This window comes from Lagenorhynchus albirostris, chromosome 5 (assembly GCF_949774975.1).
Source record: "Lagenorhynchus albirostris chromosome 5, mLagAlb1.1, whole genome shotgun sequence".
Lineage (NCBI taxonomy): Eukaryota > Metazoa > Chordata > Mammalia > Artiodactyla > Delphinidae > Lagenorhynchus > Lagenorhynchus albirostris.
The window spans coordinates 113620632-113637987 of record NC_083099.1 but is presented as its reverse complement, the minus strand read 5'-3'; the positions used below and the strand labels follow the sequence as shown (position 1 = coordinate 113637987).

The 17356-nt window shown below is 34.2% G+C and overlaps 1 protein-coding gene across 1 annotated transcript in view; it reads right to left on the bottom strand.

Annotated features, from left to right (window-relative positions):
• Positions 1-5292, bottom strand: part of ROBO1 (roundabout guidance receptor 1) — a 74527-nt gene extending 69235 nt beyond the window's left edge. Inside the window, exons 1-4 of the mRNA XM_060150751.1 lie at positions 5029-5292; positions 3442-3523; positions 3114-3282; positions 2861-3027 (exon numbers count right to left, since the gene is read on the bottom strand). Coding sequence (XP_060006734.1) covers positions 2861-3027; positions 3114-3282; positions 3442-3523; positions 5029-5292 — 682 coding nt within the window. The remainder of the gene's footprint in view (positions 1-2860; positions 3028-3113; positions 3283-3441; positions 3524-5028) is intronic.
• Positions 5293-17356: the final 12064 nt, after the last annotated feature.

Below are 17356 nucleotides of genomic sequence, written 5' to 3'. Positions count from 1 at the left end.
TCCTAACTGCTTACACGTTCTGTACCCTTCAACTGGATTTTCCCAGGTTCTTCCCCAGGCTCCTGCTATGGCCTGACTCAGCTCGGCTTCGGTGTGTCTCAAAAGCAGTCTAAGTACTAGACGATGAAATCTGCCTCAATGTTAACTTCCACTCATTGGCTTGTTTTAGTGCCTGGAGTTAGAATAAGCATATCTTACTCTTAAAATATTAAGGAAGAAAAAGTCAAGCCCAAGTCTAACGTTGTTATTTTGGGGGTTAAATGTGCCAAGTCTTTGGATTTCTTTTCCAATGATGTGGTTTTCAGCCTTTAGTGCAGCCTCACCAACCATCCTCACTGTCTTTCTCTTAAAAGTCTACCTGAAAATGCAGCGCTCAAAATAGGACACATTACTCCCTTCATGATCTGACCAGTTCAGATTTTGATCTGCATATAATTCTGCTAAGACTAGATTTGTTTCTTCGACAACTACTCACTCCGTTGGCTCAGACAGGTGTGCTAATTGACTTCCAACACTGAAGTCATCCTGACGCACCTGACACACACTCACATGTACTCTCTTTTTAAGCCGAGTATCCTCAGCCTATTCTTCTACAGCTAATTTTTTAAACCTAAGTTCAAGTACCAGACTTATAAATTTGCTCCATTAATTTTAATCTTGTTAGTGCTGGCCCATCATTCCAGACTGTTGAGATACCTTTAATTCTGGTTTTCTCACTCAGCACACTAGCTGTGTTTCTCAAATTTTATGAACTTCCTCTGTTTTTATTCCAGACAGTGAAAGAAATACAAGTCCAATGACAGTCTTATGGCATATAATATAAAAGAAATATGAGCCCTGTATATTCATAAATTGGCTAATTTAATCCTTGTCCAATCTTGTGGAGTAGGGATTTTTTAGCCCCATTATATAGATGAGGGAACTGATGCTCAGGGAACATACTAACTTGCTAGTAGGTTGAAGAGCTGAGATGAAAAATTCTTTGATTTCACAATTGTATGACTGTTTCACTATGTTTCCAGTTTTCCAGTTGACATGGGTTTGTTTCCTTTAAGTTGTTCTACTAGCTATCATGTATAAAGGTAAGTTGATTAAATTTTTTAAAAAACTTAAATTAACTCACTGATAAGATGTTGACTACCTCCTCACTTAAGAGTTGAGGATATATTTTACAAAATCATTTATATGAGTATATGACAGAACTGCAGTTAATGAAAAACTTTTCCTAAGGTCTACTGGGTAGAGGCCACTGTACTGGGGACAAAAGTTTAAGTTCACTTTACAGCTGTCATAGTTTCTGCATTCTTTACAAATGCGTATCTAATATTGAAAACCTCAAACTGCCTTAAGGCAGGCTCCAAGAATATTAAAGCTACTGGTGAAGTGACTCATAATAGCAAATATATGCATTTGGGTGTGTTGATTTCACACAGCAAGAAACAGACATGGGCATGTTCTACAACTCAGTTTGCTCTCAGTGAATTCTGAAACAAAAAGTCCTTCCCAAAAGATTGCTTATATACTCACTGGAGAAGACAAAACATGCAACATGGCTGGCAGACCCTCTCCCAAACCAGGAAAAAGTAATTTAAATCTTTCAGTACTTTTGTGTGCAATTTGTTTCTATCACTGTAACTAAGTTTCCATTTTTCCTTTGGAAATATATGAATTAAGATAGAGACATTATGATTCCTCTGTATGTTGAGAAAAGAATTTTATATTTCTAATTCCTACCATGTAGAATTACCCTTCTTTATTAATCTTATATTAATAAAGTATATTTTAATTGTGATGACAATACGTTTAAAAAAAGGTAAAGGTTGATTCAAATTCATCTTTTTTTAATATATAAATTTTACTACTATTAAAACATTAAAATAACAGGAGGAGCGAGAAGGTGGGTAGGAGATAATAATCTGTTGAAAGTTAAAAATAATTCCTGGGCTTCCCTGGTGGCGCAGTGGTTGAGAGTCCACCTGCCGATGCAGGGGACACAGGTTCGTGCCCCAGTCCGGGAAGATCCCACATGCCGTGGAGCGGCTGGGCCTGTGAGCCATGGCCGCTAAGCCTGCGCGTCCGGAGCCTGTGCTCCGCAGCGGGAGAGGCCACGATGGTGAGAGGCCCGCGTACCACACACACACACACACACACACACACACACACACACACACACACACACACAAATAATAATAATAATAATAATTCCTATTCATGAAAGACAATAAAAAGCAGTGTATCCAGAATGTGGTCCAAGTGAAAAAATTTCCAATTTCAAATGTTTTTAGAAGCAGCTTCAACATGTTCATTTTTCCTTTTATCTGTTTCTTTAACCCAGCTTTGACGAAAATATACATGGTTTCCATTTAAAAGTTTAATATATCATGGTTCACATAATTGGCAATGAAAGATAGGCGAAACAACATACAGACCTAAATTATTTTTGCAATGGTTGCAATGTTCAAAACTCATCCAGGAGGTCATGAGTATTAATCTCAACATACATAAAATTTACTCAATTTTAAAAACAATTATGTGATTAAAATTTTACACCCACATATAGTCATATTTAAAAATCAGAAAACTGAAAATAATACAAAAATATTCACATAATATTTTTGCTCATTGAATTTGTGATTTATAAAATGAGAAACATTTCTCTGTTATTCATCTTGTCTTGGAGTGCTTAGTCCAGAAAATAAGAAAGTATGCAGACACTGTGTATTAAAAATTAATTGAGCAACTTGGATAATAGACCTATGTTAAATATACAATCCTAGCATGTAGTACAAATGAGTTACTTGTAAAATTATAACATCTAAAGATAAGTAGATGTCTCAAGGCTGAGTAAATCAATATTTACCTTGTGTTTTCACTGGGTCTGATATCTGGCTTGGATCACTAATTCCATATGCATTTGCTGCCCTCACAAGGAAAAGGTAAATTGCATTAGGTTTGAGTCCTTTAATGGCAAATGTTTCTGTTTTCACATTCTCTGCTACGGTCTGCCAGCTGCTGCCAGATGCATGGCTAAGGATAGATACACAAGTTAGAACATGCATATTTAATGGTAAATCAAAAGAGAGAACAACTAGGAAACATCGTCTTCACTCTACCTGAAGGCTTCTATAATATAAGATGTTGGAGTAGCACCTGAATTCAAATTTGGTTGCCATGACAACGTTACTGTATTTCGGCTGACATCTGTAACTTCAGGTTTTGAGGGGGCACTAGGGATTAAATTTGGGTCGGTGGGTCTTGGAGGCTGAACTGGAACTCCAAATTCTAACAAAGAAGAAAAAGATGAAAGATGTTTACGCAGATAAGCACATAAATGTAGATATCATACCCATCCACCTACTCAAGCATCAAGACATGCTCTTCATCTTTTTACCAGTGAGTAAACAAAAGCTTTATTTTAAGGTAAAATACTATTGAATTTACCTTGGACTTCAATGTAAGCACTCCATGTTGCTTCACCGCTGGGGGTTGATGCAATGCAGGTGTACCGACCAGTGTCACCCAGCTGAGAAGACAGATGCAAAATAAATATTTGGAACAATCAAGAGCTCACTGGGCTGAAAAAGCAATTATAGTTTTGTATATGGTCCATGAATATGGATAACTTGCATTAAAAAGCACGAACCAGAAACTGCCTCTTAATTTGTTTTTATTGAATGTGAAGTAAAATATTGCATGAAGACAGAAGACAAAAATGTTATTCTAACTGTATAATAAAAATATAATATTTAAGTGCATTAACATCACCATTTTCTGTGTCGTGCAGTAAACAATGAGCTATATAACTTTAATTTCAAAGGGTTAATCTTTATTACTAATTTATAGCTTTATATTTAATAAGTCACGTAATAGGGCTAATAAAATTTAGCCAGTGACTATTCTTGATATTTCATATATTATATGAGTTACACCCATATGGATATCAGAGATAAACAAATATTTATAGAAAATGGATAGACACAAAATGATTTCTTCTTAAAGCATTCACTCTTTTTTCTCATTTTATTTTTTTAACCTGTAACTTAAGGCAGTTTCGTAAGTATAAAGTCAAACTCCAGCTGGAATGATGCTCTCTCTTCCTTTGAAAGACTGACTGCCAGAAAACAAACACAGGTCACATGTTCAATGTTAAAATCATCAGTATCATAATGAACCCATATACCTCTGCCTAAGGTAATAATTCTATCATCAAATAATGTTAGATAAAACAAAAATGCTGTCATCTTGCTCTGGCAATTGTAATAACAAAGTCACAATCATTGTCACATAAAAGTACAACATATTAACTTTCGTGGCACATAAAATGAACTGCTATGTTGATCCAAAACTCCAAAGAAGCCGCCCACAATAGGCAATAAAGCAATCGAAATTTATGTTTATTGCTGTCAAGGCTATTCTTTCATATGCCTCATGAGCTTGTCTGATCTTGATCTAAAATGAAAACGAAAATCAAAGCAAAAGAACACAGTCCTGAAAGAACAGGTATGGGATGTGATGCCCTGGGAAGGTAAATCCCTAAATTGTTCCCACAAACCTGTGGGCTTTCATCATTTAATATTCTGATTTGAAATGTACATTCAACGTGTACATTGCTTTATTGTTTGCATGCAGAGTATTCTGTAATTGCAAAATTCTGAACCAAATATTCACAATAAAAGAACTCTTCAAGTACACGGCACATAATATGATACTGGAAGATATCTTTGAAAAATGCTATATGGAATGAATGCATCACATCAGCACTTGGAAGGTATTTTTATCTCCCATAAATCCTCATCCTTTTCTCCTCCATATAAAACCTTAAACTACTTGCCATGGGCTAAATTATGAGTCAAATCATCTTTAATATACACAGTGAAATGTCTGAAAGAATAACGCATCAAATTAAAAATATATTAATACTGTTATTAACATTTCATTGATTCTAAAATTTGAGACTTCAACACTAGTTGCTGGAGGCAAAACCAAAGTGGAACAAAATGGCAAACCCAGGGTGTCATTTCAAGTTACCTTAGCATATCGGATCTGTAGTACTCCGGTCTCCAGCTGTTTGATTCGAGAATCTTGGGTTGAAACAAGGACTCCATCCTTTCTCCACAGAATTGTGGGCACTGGACTGCCTGTGGCCACACAGCTGAGCACTAAAGTACCATCCACTGCTACAGTCTGATTCACAGGACCCTGTCGAATGACTGGGGGAGGTCGGTCTGCGATCACTGCCGGAACAAACAACAGGAAATAGATTTCTGCAACTGGAAGCAATTTTCTAATCATCCGAACAACAGCAGTTGCTCTAGGCTTTGAAACAAACTAATTAAACAAGTAATTAAAGTAGGAGACATGCATTATTCAGAATGCATTTCTATGATGCACTGATTCAGAATATTAAAATGTACTCCTTTCAAATGACCAACCACTGACTAGGCTTGCTGCATTGTCAAGGGACCTACTTAACTTAAGAGTTCAGAGACTAAATAAGGATTGTGGATGGTGAAGGAAATGTATAGTGGAGAGAAGTGGAATACTGTGCTTTTTAAACTTTAAAATACGTAAAACACAAAACAACAAAAAACCCATTTACACCAAGGAAACGTATAAGACAGATTTTCATAAATGACCCCAAACCAACTTGATAATCTTTCTGAGTCCAACAGAAGGAATGATGGTATCATACCAGCATGCTTGACAATTTTGGATTCAAAAATGTGCTTTGGACTTTGATAACTGATCGATCAATATGACTGAGCTCTTTTTATCTTGGAATTTTTTTCTATTAAAAGAGTACATAGTGAATTCAGAGAAACTGGAAAACTGTCTAAAAATATTCTTGGTAAGCTAATCCAAAAATATAGTTGAAGTGGATATCCTAACCCAGGATATAACACACTTCCATATCAGAATTATAGGAATGGGAAGGCACTTTCGCTAAATCTATCACCTTAACAGTTTTAATGTCCCATGGAAGGAAACAATGGAAGGCATTTTTATAACATATAAATAAAATTACTCTTATTATATGAAAAAATCTAAAACCTAAAAATTCTATCTGAGATAATAAAGTCATAATTTTAGGAAAAAATCCAAAACAACTGTAGTGGAACTAGTATAAATCCTGCATTAGAGATGTTCTGATCTCCTGACATAGGCAATTTAGGTGAAATTCCATAGATAGTTTTTTAAATGAATAAACATTAAAAATAAAGTTCATTTTTCATTATTAAACTTTAAAATTCTGAATATTAGTTTAAAATACTTTAAGTCACAAATATTCAAAAGACAACTCTAAGAAATTGCCTGATTAAACAAAACTGGTTGCCAGAGTGACTACATTTTGGATGCAACCATTTGCAAAGCTGGATGTGTCATGTTCAAAGTTTTATGCACCAAAGATTTCTCACAAGCTGGAGTCACACTTCAATTTGTTCCTCATTTATCATGCAATAATTATTAGTTTTGGGCATTCAATCTAAGAAAAACAAGAAAGCAAGAAAGTGAAATCAGCAACTGTGCATTTTCACTCCACCCTTCCAATTCTCTTCCATCTTTGGTCGCTGGTGCGAAATCTGTTAATACCGTGGAGGTATATTAGAAGGCTGGAGTTTGAAACTTGGCAGGAGTGTTTCAGATACTCCATGGATGAAACATGTAAGCCAATAATTCCTTTGCTTAGAATCGTTTAATCTTTTCTACATTATCTGTTGATTTTGGCTCAAATCAAATTAGAGGCCCCTCCTGGTAAGTATGAAAAAATAATGATAAGTGTTTTAGTGCACTGGGGTTTTTACAAGACTCTACCACCTGTGTTCCCTTGATTATAAGAATGAACGAATATTTATTTCCAGATATTAATTGAATTAGTAACAGAGTGTTTCTTTATAACTGATTATAATAAAGTCCAGTAACAGAGTGGTTTACATTTCGTAGTCTTGTTATATTTAGAAACAATCCAATATCCGGGGATTTATTCAACTTTCTATATCTTTACAGTTCTTTGATATTTGCATCATATTTAGCGTCATCCTCACTTCCTTATCCTATCCTAACCCAGTTTAATGATGTTGTTTCTCTGTTATTGATTTCTTCCTGGTTTACACTGGGTACTTTACAAAAATAAAGCAAGAAAAGAGAAGCAGGGTTGATTATCAGGCTACACATCTGTCATGTGTCTTTAGGCAAGTTCCTTAAATTATCTAAGTCTCGGTTTTTTACCTGTAACATGAGGATAATAATACTTGCTCTAACCAGCTCAGGGGATTGCTATGAAGATATAAATGGAATAACAAATATTCCATGTACTTTGCTAATTGCAAAAAGCTAGACAATTATATGAATTGTGATATCACGATCCTTTTCTATAAAATAGTAATATGTAAATCAGAGGTAAAAAAGTTCATTAAAGCAATTTTATGTTTTTAGGTAAAGACAATGAAACATTTTGGTGTTGTCACAGATTAGAATAAAATACTGATGAAACGTTCAAAGTTACACAAATTAAAATGTGTAGTACATTTAGCAGTCAACACTAAGTTTAGGATTTATGAGAAAAACTTCAAATAGAGTCTAATATCTCACATTTGGATTATTAAAATGAATTATCAGGTAATAAAATAGGATGTGTAAGACACAGAAATATGATTTAAAGAAAGTAAGTGCATGGACTTTGTAATCAGAAGGACGTAGCACTGTAAAAAGAAAATGTTCCGTATTTGTGCTCTCTAGTACAGAAGCCAAGAGCTTCAAATGCTACTGAGCACCTGAGTGTGGCTGGTGTGATTGAGGAACTGGATGTGCACCTTTACTTAATTTTAAGTAATTTTGATTCAAATTTAAATAGCCTCATGTGGCAAGTGCCTACCATACTGGACAGTGTAAACTTTTGTTTTTGTTTTTCTGTTTTATTTTTAATATCTTTCTTGGAGTATAATTGCTTCACAATGGTGTTAGTTTCTGCTGAATAACAAAGTGAATCAGCTATATGTATACATATATCCCTATATCTCCTCCCTCCTGCGTCTCCCTCCCACCCTCCCTATCCCACCCCTCTAGGTGGACACAAAGCACCGAGCTGATGTCCCTGTGCCATGCGGCTGCTTCCCACCAGCTATCCATTTTACATTTGGTAGTGTCAAACTTTTGTTTTAAATCTCAGTTCTGCTAGTTAGTATCTGAAGGATCTGGGTATATCTTTTCACCATTCTCTGCCTCAGTTTCCTCATCTGTAAAATAAGAAGTCATATTTGAAATTATTGAACTGTTTAAAGTTCTTAGCATAATGCCTGGCACAAAGGAGGCATTGAATAACTTTACAAAAGCCAGGACATGGAAACAACCTAGGTGTCCAACAACAGATGAATGGATAAAGAAGATGTGGTACATATATACAATAAAATATTACTCAGCCATAAAAAGGAACGAAATTGGGTCATTTGTAGATATGTGGATGGACCTACAGTCTGTCATACAGAGTGAAGTAAGCTAGAAAGAGAAAAACAAATATCATATATCAACGCATATATGTGGGATCTAGAAGAATGGTACAGATGAACCTATTTGCAGGGCAGGAATAGAGACGTAGAGAACGGACATGTGGACACAGCGGGGGAAGGGGAGGGTGGGACAAATTGGGAGGTTAGGATTGACATGTATACACTACCATGCTTAAAACAGATAGCTAGCGGGAACATGCTATAAAGCACAGGACGCTCAGTTTGGTGCTCTGTGATGACCTGGATGGGCGGGATGGGAGGGGTGGAAGGGAGGTCCAAGAGGGAGGGGATATATGTATACATATAGCTGATTCACTGCATTGTACAGCAGAAACTAACACAACATGGTAAAGCAATTATACTCCAATAAAAAAATTTCTTATTATAAATATCAGTACAGTGGTGATGGTGGTGGTAGTGGTACAGATATGAGGAGTGTAACAGATGATATAACCCTATTAGAGCAGGGTTTATAAAAGTTTACCTAGTTTTCCACATGTTCAATGAAAGATTTAAAGACCCTAAGAAATGAGAGTATTTCATCAGAAGTAATATTTTTTGTCACCTCAAGAATAATAATCATAAAATCTATGTTAATACATATAAAAATATTCATAAAATAATTTTAGGTGAAAAAGAATACAGAATAACACACACACTGACTGGTTTAAATATGTAAAATTCACATCTAAAAACCAGCAAACATCAGAGTCATATATCACAATTGCCATCAGTTTGTAAACATATCTCAACACCCATGAGTTAGGCTGTAAACTGTTACCTCATTTCAGCAATTAGGGAGCTGAAACATTGAAAGTTCACGTGACTCGTCCAAATCAAAGAGTTAGTCATTGGCAAATAGCTAGTAATTAGAAAGTTAATGCTCTTTCCACTGTATATCAATCACTTTTGAGAGATTAATGCAAGTGATTTTAGATTTTATACGTCATTTAATCATCACTAACTACTTCTTCTTACGTTCTAGTAATTAAGAGAAGAAACATTTTCAATTAAATAGGTTATATGAATTTCCATGTTCCTGTGTCAAACAGGATTTGGGGTAGGCCTCAGCTACAGAAAAACAACATTTCAAAGACAACTGCTACTCTACCATATTCTGTGTCTCATGTTTTATTCTGCCTTTGCCTTTGTTCTGTTTGCAAACAGTAAAGAAAGAAAGTCAAGAAACTAAAGTCAAATAGTTTCCAGAAAATACTCTGCCTATTACCTCTCTTCGACTTGATTTGGTAATATGTAAATACTGATATTATCAGCACTCACAGTAAGTACAGTTTACCTATGAAGAATGAGTCCATAGTTGTAAGTTGTTTGTACAATATTGATGGACTCCAAAATAAAGAAAACAAAACTAAAAATACAGTACCAAACACAAAATCACCTTAAATCTCCCCAGAGACTGTAAGATGAAACTTTTAGAAGTGAATTGGCTATCAGGGATGAACCCCAAATCCACAAATTTAGGAGTTTTGTTTTCATTTTTTAGTTTAGCAAAAGTTGACATGCTTGATCTATGCTCACAAATATAACCATTCACGATAAGGCCATGTCAAAAGGCACCTAGAAAGTTTTGCTTTCAATTATGAGAATAATAAGAGATATTTGAAAATATTTTATTATAGTTTTCTTTGACCTTTTTTAATGTATATCCTTACATACAAGTTGCTTTATAAAGTTGCAATCATAAACATATGTGCAAATCTATGTTCTACTTTTCCTATATATTGATTATATTAATCATTATATGCATTACATGGTCTTCACAATCATCACTTAATAGCTCTAATGTATGTAAGAAACTGTAAAAACATTTTAGGTCATTCTAACGTATTAGGGCAGTAGATATATAATATATATCATAGATAGTGTTAAGAGTGTAGACTTTTGAGTGAGACAATCTTAATTTCAAATTCTGACTTAACCAACAGCTAGCTCTTCATTCCTTCCTTCTTTGTTTCATTCACTTATTCAAAAAATATCCATTGAGAGTCTACCATGTGTCAGACCTTAGTGGATACTGGGTATATATTTAACTTGATTGGACAGCTAAATTCCCTAAATTGGAAGACTCAGATTGTTAAGATGTTAATTCTCCTTAAATTGTTCAATAATTTAAGTGGAATCAAAATTAAAATTCTGATTTTTTTGTTTGTTTAGGATGTTAAAATGTGTGTGTGTGTGTGTGTGTGTGTGTGTGTATTATGTGTATGGAAATTGAAAAGTTGATTTTAAAATTTATAAAAAAAATGTAGAGGACCTCTAACAGCCAACCCAAATCAAGAAAAACAAAGTTGGAGACTTACATTACCAGTGTGTAAGACTTACTATAAAGCTATAATAATTAAGACCATACATACTTGCATAAATAGATTAATGGAATATAATAGAGAGAACAGAAGTAGGCCACTACATGTATGCTCATTTGAATTATGATTAAGATGCCACTGCAATTCAGTGGGGAAAGGGCTGTCTTTTCAATAAGTGATGCTGAAACAATTAGTATCCATATAAGGGAAGAAAAAGAATTTTGACCCTTATTTTACACTATACACAAAAATTAATTCAAGACAGATTAAAAACTTAAATCTCAAAAGTACAGACAATAAAGATTCCAGAAAAAACACAGGAGAATATCCTCACAGTCTCAAGGTAGATTAGGGAACTAAAAGCACCACGTATAAAAAAATTAATAATACATTGGTCCTCATTAAAATTAGTTACCTAAGCCTTAAAATCATCATTAAGAGGGCTTCCCTGGTGGTGCAGTGGTTGAGAGTCTGCCTGCTGATGCAGGGGACATGGGTTCGTGCCCCGGTCCGGGAAGATCCCACATGCCGCGGAGCGGCTAGGCCCGTGAGCCATGGCTGCTGAGCCTGCGCGTCCGGAGCCTGTGCTCCGCAACGGGAGAGGCCACAGCAGTGAGAGGCCCGCGTACCGCAAAAAAAAAACACACACAAAAAAATCATTAATAGAATGACTGGGAAGAAATATTTATAATACATATATCGGACAAAGACTTGTATCTGGAATACATGGGAAAATGAAAAAAAAAGAAAACGAGAGAGAGAAATGAGTATATGCATCCACCAAAAGGCAAACAAGATAACTGAGTGCACACGCCCACCCATAGACTTATACAGAAATATTTAGCTTTATTAATAAAAGCCCTAAACTGAAAACAACCCATCAATAAAGGGTCCAAAAATAAATTGTGAGCTATTTATACAATGGAATACTATACAGCAACAAAAAGAATGTATATATGTTTATTTTATGTATATATGTATATATACATATGTGTATACAGGTACTGTGCATTTTTTGAAAGTTCATTTTAAGCCATTTTGCTTTTATGAAAGACCTACATTAGTACATGTGCCCACTAATCAAAATAAATCTGAACTGGATTTTCATTTTTATGAAAAGAGGAAATTGCTTCTTCACTTGATGCCATTTCTTTGGCTTACAAAAGGTTTCATAGGAATGCTCTACTTTTGGAGAGCAGGGAAACCCGTTATATACACATATGTATATATATTTAATATATTTACATGCTTACTTATAGTTTCTTTTCTTCTTACTACTCTCCATCTTATGGTTTGGAGATTTTCTCCATTACTGCATTTTTATAAGATATTTGGCATTAATTAATCATGCTTAGAAGAGTTGATAAATAGAACAAAACCACATTACTAAGAAAAACTTACTCATCATGAATCCAACTTACAATCATGAATTGTGAGTTGGATTTGTCAACAATTCATCTTATCTCCTTAGTATGGAGGAAAGAAAAAGGATGATATTTTACACTAAGAGATTTTAAAATAACTTCGCATTTTCCAAAACATGGACACAGTCCTACGTACAACTACTCAGTGTAAACTTTCCTTGTATAATTGCTAGGCTTTTATGAATGTAATTTGATGCTAGAAGTTTATAGTATAGCCAAGTTAAAATAAGAATGATTTTACATTTAATCACTGTATCTTCAGCCTTTTCACATTACACCAAAATTGCTGTAAGAAAGGATACAAAGTTGAAAATAAATGCATTTACTGGCACTCTCTTTAGACCCTAAGCCAAACTTGGACGTTTTGAAATAAAATGCTCTACTTTACCATCGGTAACTTCCAAATATGCTTTTGTGATGATACTTCCGGCAACATTTAAAGTCTGGCAGATATAATAACCAACATCAGATCGCTGGACATTAGTAATAGTGAGGTCACCAGTCTGGGAGACTGAAAAACGGCTGGATGACTGTGGTGGCTGATACGAGAAAAGCAGATTCTAGAACCCAGAATTTGGGAGGAAAGAATAACAATAGGTTAGTTGCTAGTTTCCAACATGTTGGCATACATACATACATATATTTACAAACAGATGTATAAACATTTACACACACACAAACACACATACTTGTATATGCAAATAAGCTAAATATCCTCTAACATACCCAGATATAGATGTGCACACACATAAACATATAAATGCACAAGGTTTAATGATCTAGCCTTAAATAGGGTTAATTGAAAATTTAAATGAATTCTAAATATGGATATATGCCTTTACAATTTCAGTTTCAAACAATACTAGATATAAAAGGATGTTAGATACCATTAGAATTAAAAGTTTTACATATTTAACCAAAACAAAGACAAAAGCTTTGTTTCACATAGATGTGCCTATTAGGATTCTAAACTCTAAATCTTTTCATGTATAAAAACAACATTAAAATTTAAACACATTCTGACAAATTAAGTTTAAGAATATCATTTAGGCACCATTATAACTATGCCTGTTACCGGTCCATTATAAAAGTTCACTAATCTATCAAATTGTTAACAGTTTCTTGTTTTTCTGGTTAAATGGTGGGCACATCTATTATAAATTTTTAATCAAATACTGAATTTAGGAATTCATAATGGAGTTTTATTTTTGCAGAAAGTTATCTTAAAAACAAATGGAGAGAGTGTATATTTCATGTAAAAAACATATCATGTCATTGTTTTTCATGAAATAAAGAATATCAACATTTCTTCTAATCAAATAAATTTGCTACTTTTTAAAAGTTTAGGTGCCTTTTAACATTTGTCATTTACAAAGGCTTAACTACTATTGCATGGAAATGTGTCCAATGACAAAATTTTAGGTAACAGTGAGTTATATCATTAAATCAAATCAAACCAAATCAAAATTATTTCAAAGTTTGATACAGATTTTAGGTGACAATGAATAATTTATTTAAATAACTAAATGAATCATTTAAATATTACTCTACTAAGAAGAACTGCTAGTGGATTTACTATTATCGCTACTTGATATTCTTACATAATACACTTTCAATTTTTCCTGTTCTACTAAAATATTTTGTTTTTTTCTTGTCTTTAATTTGCTGTCAGCAAATTTAGTCCTTTGAGGCCAAATGAAACGTATTAGAACCAACTGAGGTATTAGAACTTAAATGACAGCCTCTGTACAATAGTCAAGTTGATATTTGCCTACCAAAGTGAAAATTATAGTGAACTTGATGGCATTGCATACAAATGATTAGTGAGTGCAGTCAGTACACTACCTGTGTGTTATTTGTATGAACGTAGTAGAAGCAAGATCATAAAGCAACACACCCAAGGTTGATTTAAGCAAAAACTAAAAGAGGTTAGGAATAACTGTATCAAAAATGAATGAGAATAATTTTTTACAGGTATCAGAAAACAAGTAAAGGGAAATGTGTCCATTTACTGAAGAACTGAAGTCACTAAGAGATAAGAAAAAATTTGTGTTTTGGCCATCATCAAAAAATCTACAAACAATAAATGCTGGAGAGGGTGTGGAGAAAAGGGAACCCCCTTGCACTGCTGGTGGGAATGTAAATTGATACAGCCACTATGGAGAACAGTATGGAGGTTCCTTAAAAAACTAAAAATAGAACTACCATATGACCCAGCAATCCCACTACTGGGCATATACTCTGAGAAAACCATAATTCAAAAAGAGTCATGAACCACAATGTTCACTGCAGCTCTATTAACGATAGTCAGGACATGGTAGCAACCTAAGTGTCCATCAACAGATGAATGGATAAAGATGTGGCACGTATATACAATGCAATATTACTCAGCCATAAAAAGAAAAGAAATTGAGTTATTTGTAGTGAGGTGAATGGACCTAGAGACTGTCATACAGAGTGAAGTAAGTCAAAAAGAGAAAAATAAATATCGTATGCTAACACATATATATGGAATCTAAAAACGAAAAAATGGTCTGAAGAACCTAGGGGCAGGACAGGAATAAGGATGCAGACGTGGAGAATGGACTTGAGGACACAGGGAGGGGGAAGCATAAGCTGGGATGAAGTGAGAGAGTGGCATGGACATATATACACTACCAAATGCAAAATAGATAGCTAGTGGGAAGCAGCCGCATAGCACAGGGAGATCAGCTCGGTGCTTTGTGTCCACCTTAGAGGGGTGGGATAGGGAGGGTGGGGGGGAGACGCAAGAGGGAGGAGATATGGGGATATATGTATACATATAGCTGATTCACTTTGTCATACAGTAGAAACTAACACATCATTGTAAAACAATTATACTCCAATAAAGATATTTTAAAAAATCTAAAAAAAAAACTATTTTAAAGTTTCCTATTATTTTTAAAGTGAAAGTGTTTCAAAATTCCCTTTTTAATAAGCTGAAGCCTAATACTGAACTTAATTTTTAAGACCACAGATCTCTATATTCTAGCTTCAATATATATAGAAAATTCTGGTTTATAAAAATATAGAGAGAGTAGGACTTGATAGCAAATGGTGACCACATATTACAGTTTTCAAAGAATTAGAATATACTGAACTATATCCAATATGACATCTATGTTAAAGAGACTTTCATATAGTTTGATGAATTTTTAATTGATAGATATATGATAGATAAAACATAAAGAAGCAAAGAAGACACTTCAGATTCCTGGTGCTTTCAGAAAAATTGCACTGACTAATTATCATCTTTGTTTTAAATGTGTGTAAATCTCTTTTAACATATAATTACAAATCTGAATAATAAAAAGTTATAAGTAATTAAGTTGAGGAAAAAAGTAGTTTTTAAAAAAATGTGGTTGAATTGGAAATAAAGGTAAATTTTATACAATAAAACAATTACTATTCTACATACCACTCTCTGTACCAAAACTAGGCAGGGAAAATTTGAGAATTAAAACAAGGTAGGAAATTTTGTCTTCTCTTTTATTGCTGAAATGATTAGGTCACTCAGAGATTTCTCAGTTCTCTTAAAGCGACAGATATGTGACTAAATAATTTGTTGCTTTTTGTTATATATCTGGCACTCATCTTTACTGATTGAAATATTAGAACAAGGTCATACCTGACTCCCCTCTCTCCTCCAGAAGATAGCTGGTTGAGGATTTCCAGTTGCTTCACACTGGAAAGTTACAGTTCGTCCCAATGCAACAACCTGGTCACGGGGTTTCACAACAAAATGTGGAGGTTCTGAAGGAGATGAAACAAATTACCCTGAATCAAAAGCATGGAGTCATTGTCCTATTTGAGACAATTTGCTGATATCCCAAGTGCTGCTGTTATTTTATACCAGTTGTTATGTACTCTATAGATATACATAATGTACCAATTCTCATCCTAACCTAAATGAAGCTAAATTAAGTGCACATTCATAGAGTGGAATCGTGTAGCTCTGTAAAGAGGTTTTTTTTCTTTTTAATTACTTGATCTTCTAAGATTAACTACCTTATTAAAAACAATTCTTGAACTACAATTTGACCATTTACACTCAACGTATGCCTGAAATTTGTATGAATAAATATCTTTTCTTATTTAGAGCTGCTTAAAGGTGCATGGATGTTAATCACAGACACAAGGACCTCCTGATGTAGGCAGGCCCTAAAATTAATTTAACTCAAAAGCTCCCGAAATGCTACCATGGAAATTATAACCATTTAAAATCTTCAGTCCAATTACTTGAATAGAAATGAATTTAAAGCAATAGTGGAGTCGAATGCCTCTTTCATTTACATAGGCAAGGGCATGTTCAAACAGAATATATATGGAAATGAGGGCAAATTTGAAACATCTGCTCATCCTGACATTATAAATACTGCCAGCTTTGTCCAAACTGTTTGATTTATACAGACTTAAATGGCCACTTCATCCAGCAGTAAATAGAGTGTCAGAAAATTGTGTCAGTTACATTGAGAACAATGGCAGCTGAAAACATGAGGTGTGCTGATGGGGTCACTCGCTGGGAAAAAAAAAAATTTAAAAAGCTTGTTTTGGGGCTGCGCTTTATGATTGGAAAAACCGTGCACTGAACATAAGTCTTTCTACCTACTGTTTACACTTTTCAAATTCATTTGTTATCAGCTGTCTGAAACGCCTAATTATTCTCCTTTCTTGTCTCAGTTCAAACTGAAGTGAACGTTTCAAGCCAGACACTGAACAGTTTATACAGGATAATCCGCTTTTTAAGACTCTTCCATTATTTCTAACCTTTTCCTTAAAAGTACTTTTAGATACTTATGTCAGTCACTGAGGATAACTGCTTCAAGTGAATATGAATCAAAAAGTATGTTCAGATTATGTCCACAAGGGCTACTTCTCTGCTCATGAGAATATGACTTCTTTGTGAATGAAGATGAGTATTTGAAAGGGTACTCTTTTCTCTTGCTAAATATTTTCCGGTCAGTTGTATCTGAGACATATATACAAATATTTATGATATATAATATATACATTTATCAACTTTACACATTTGTGTGTATACACATATATACATGTGTGTAAAGTGGAATGTAAAACCCCTTTA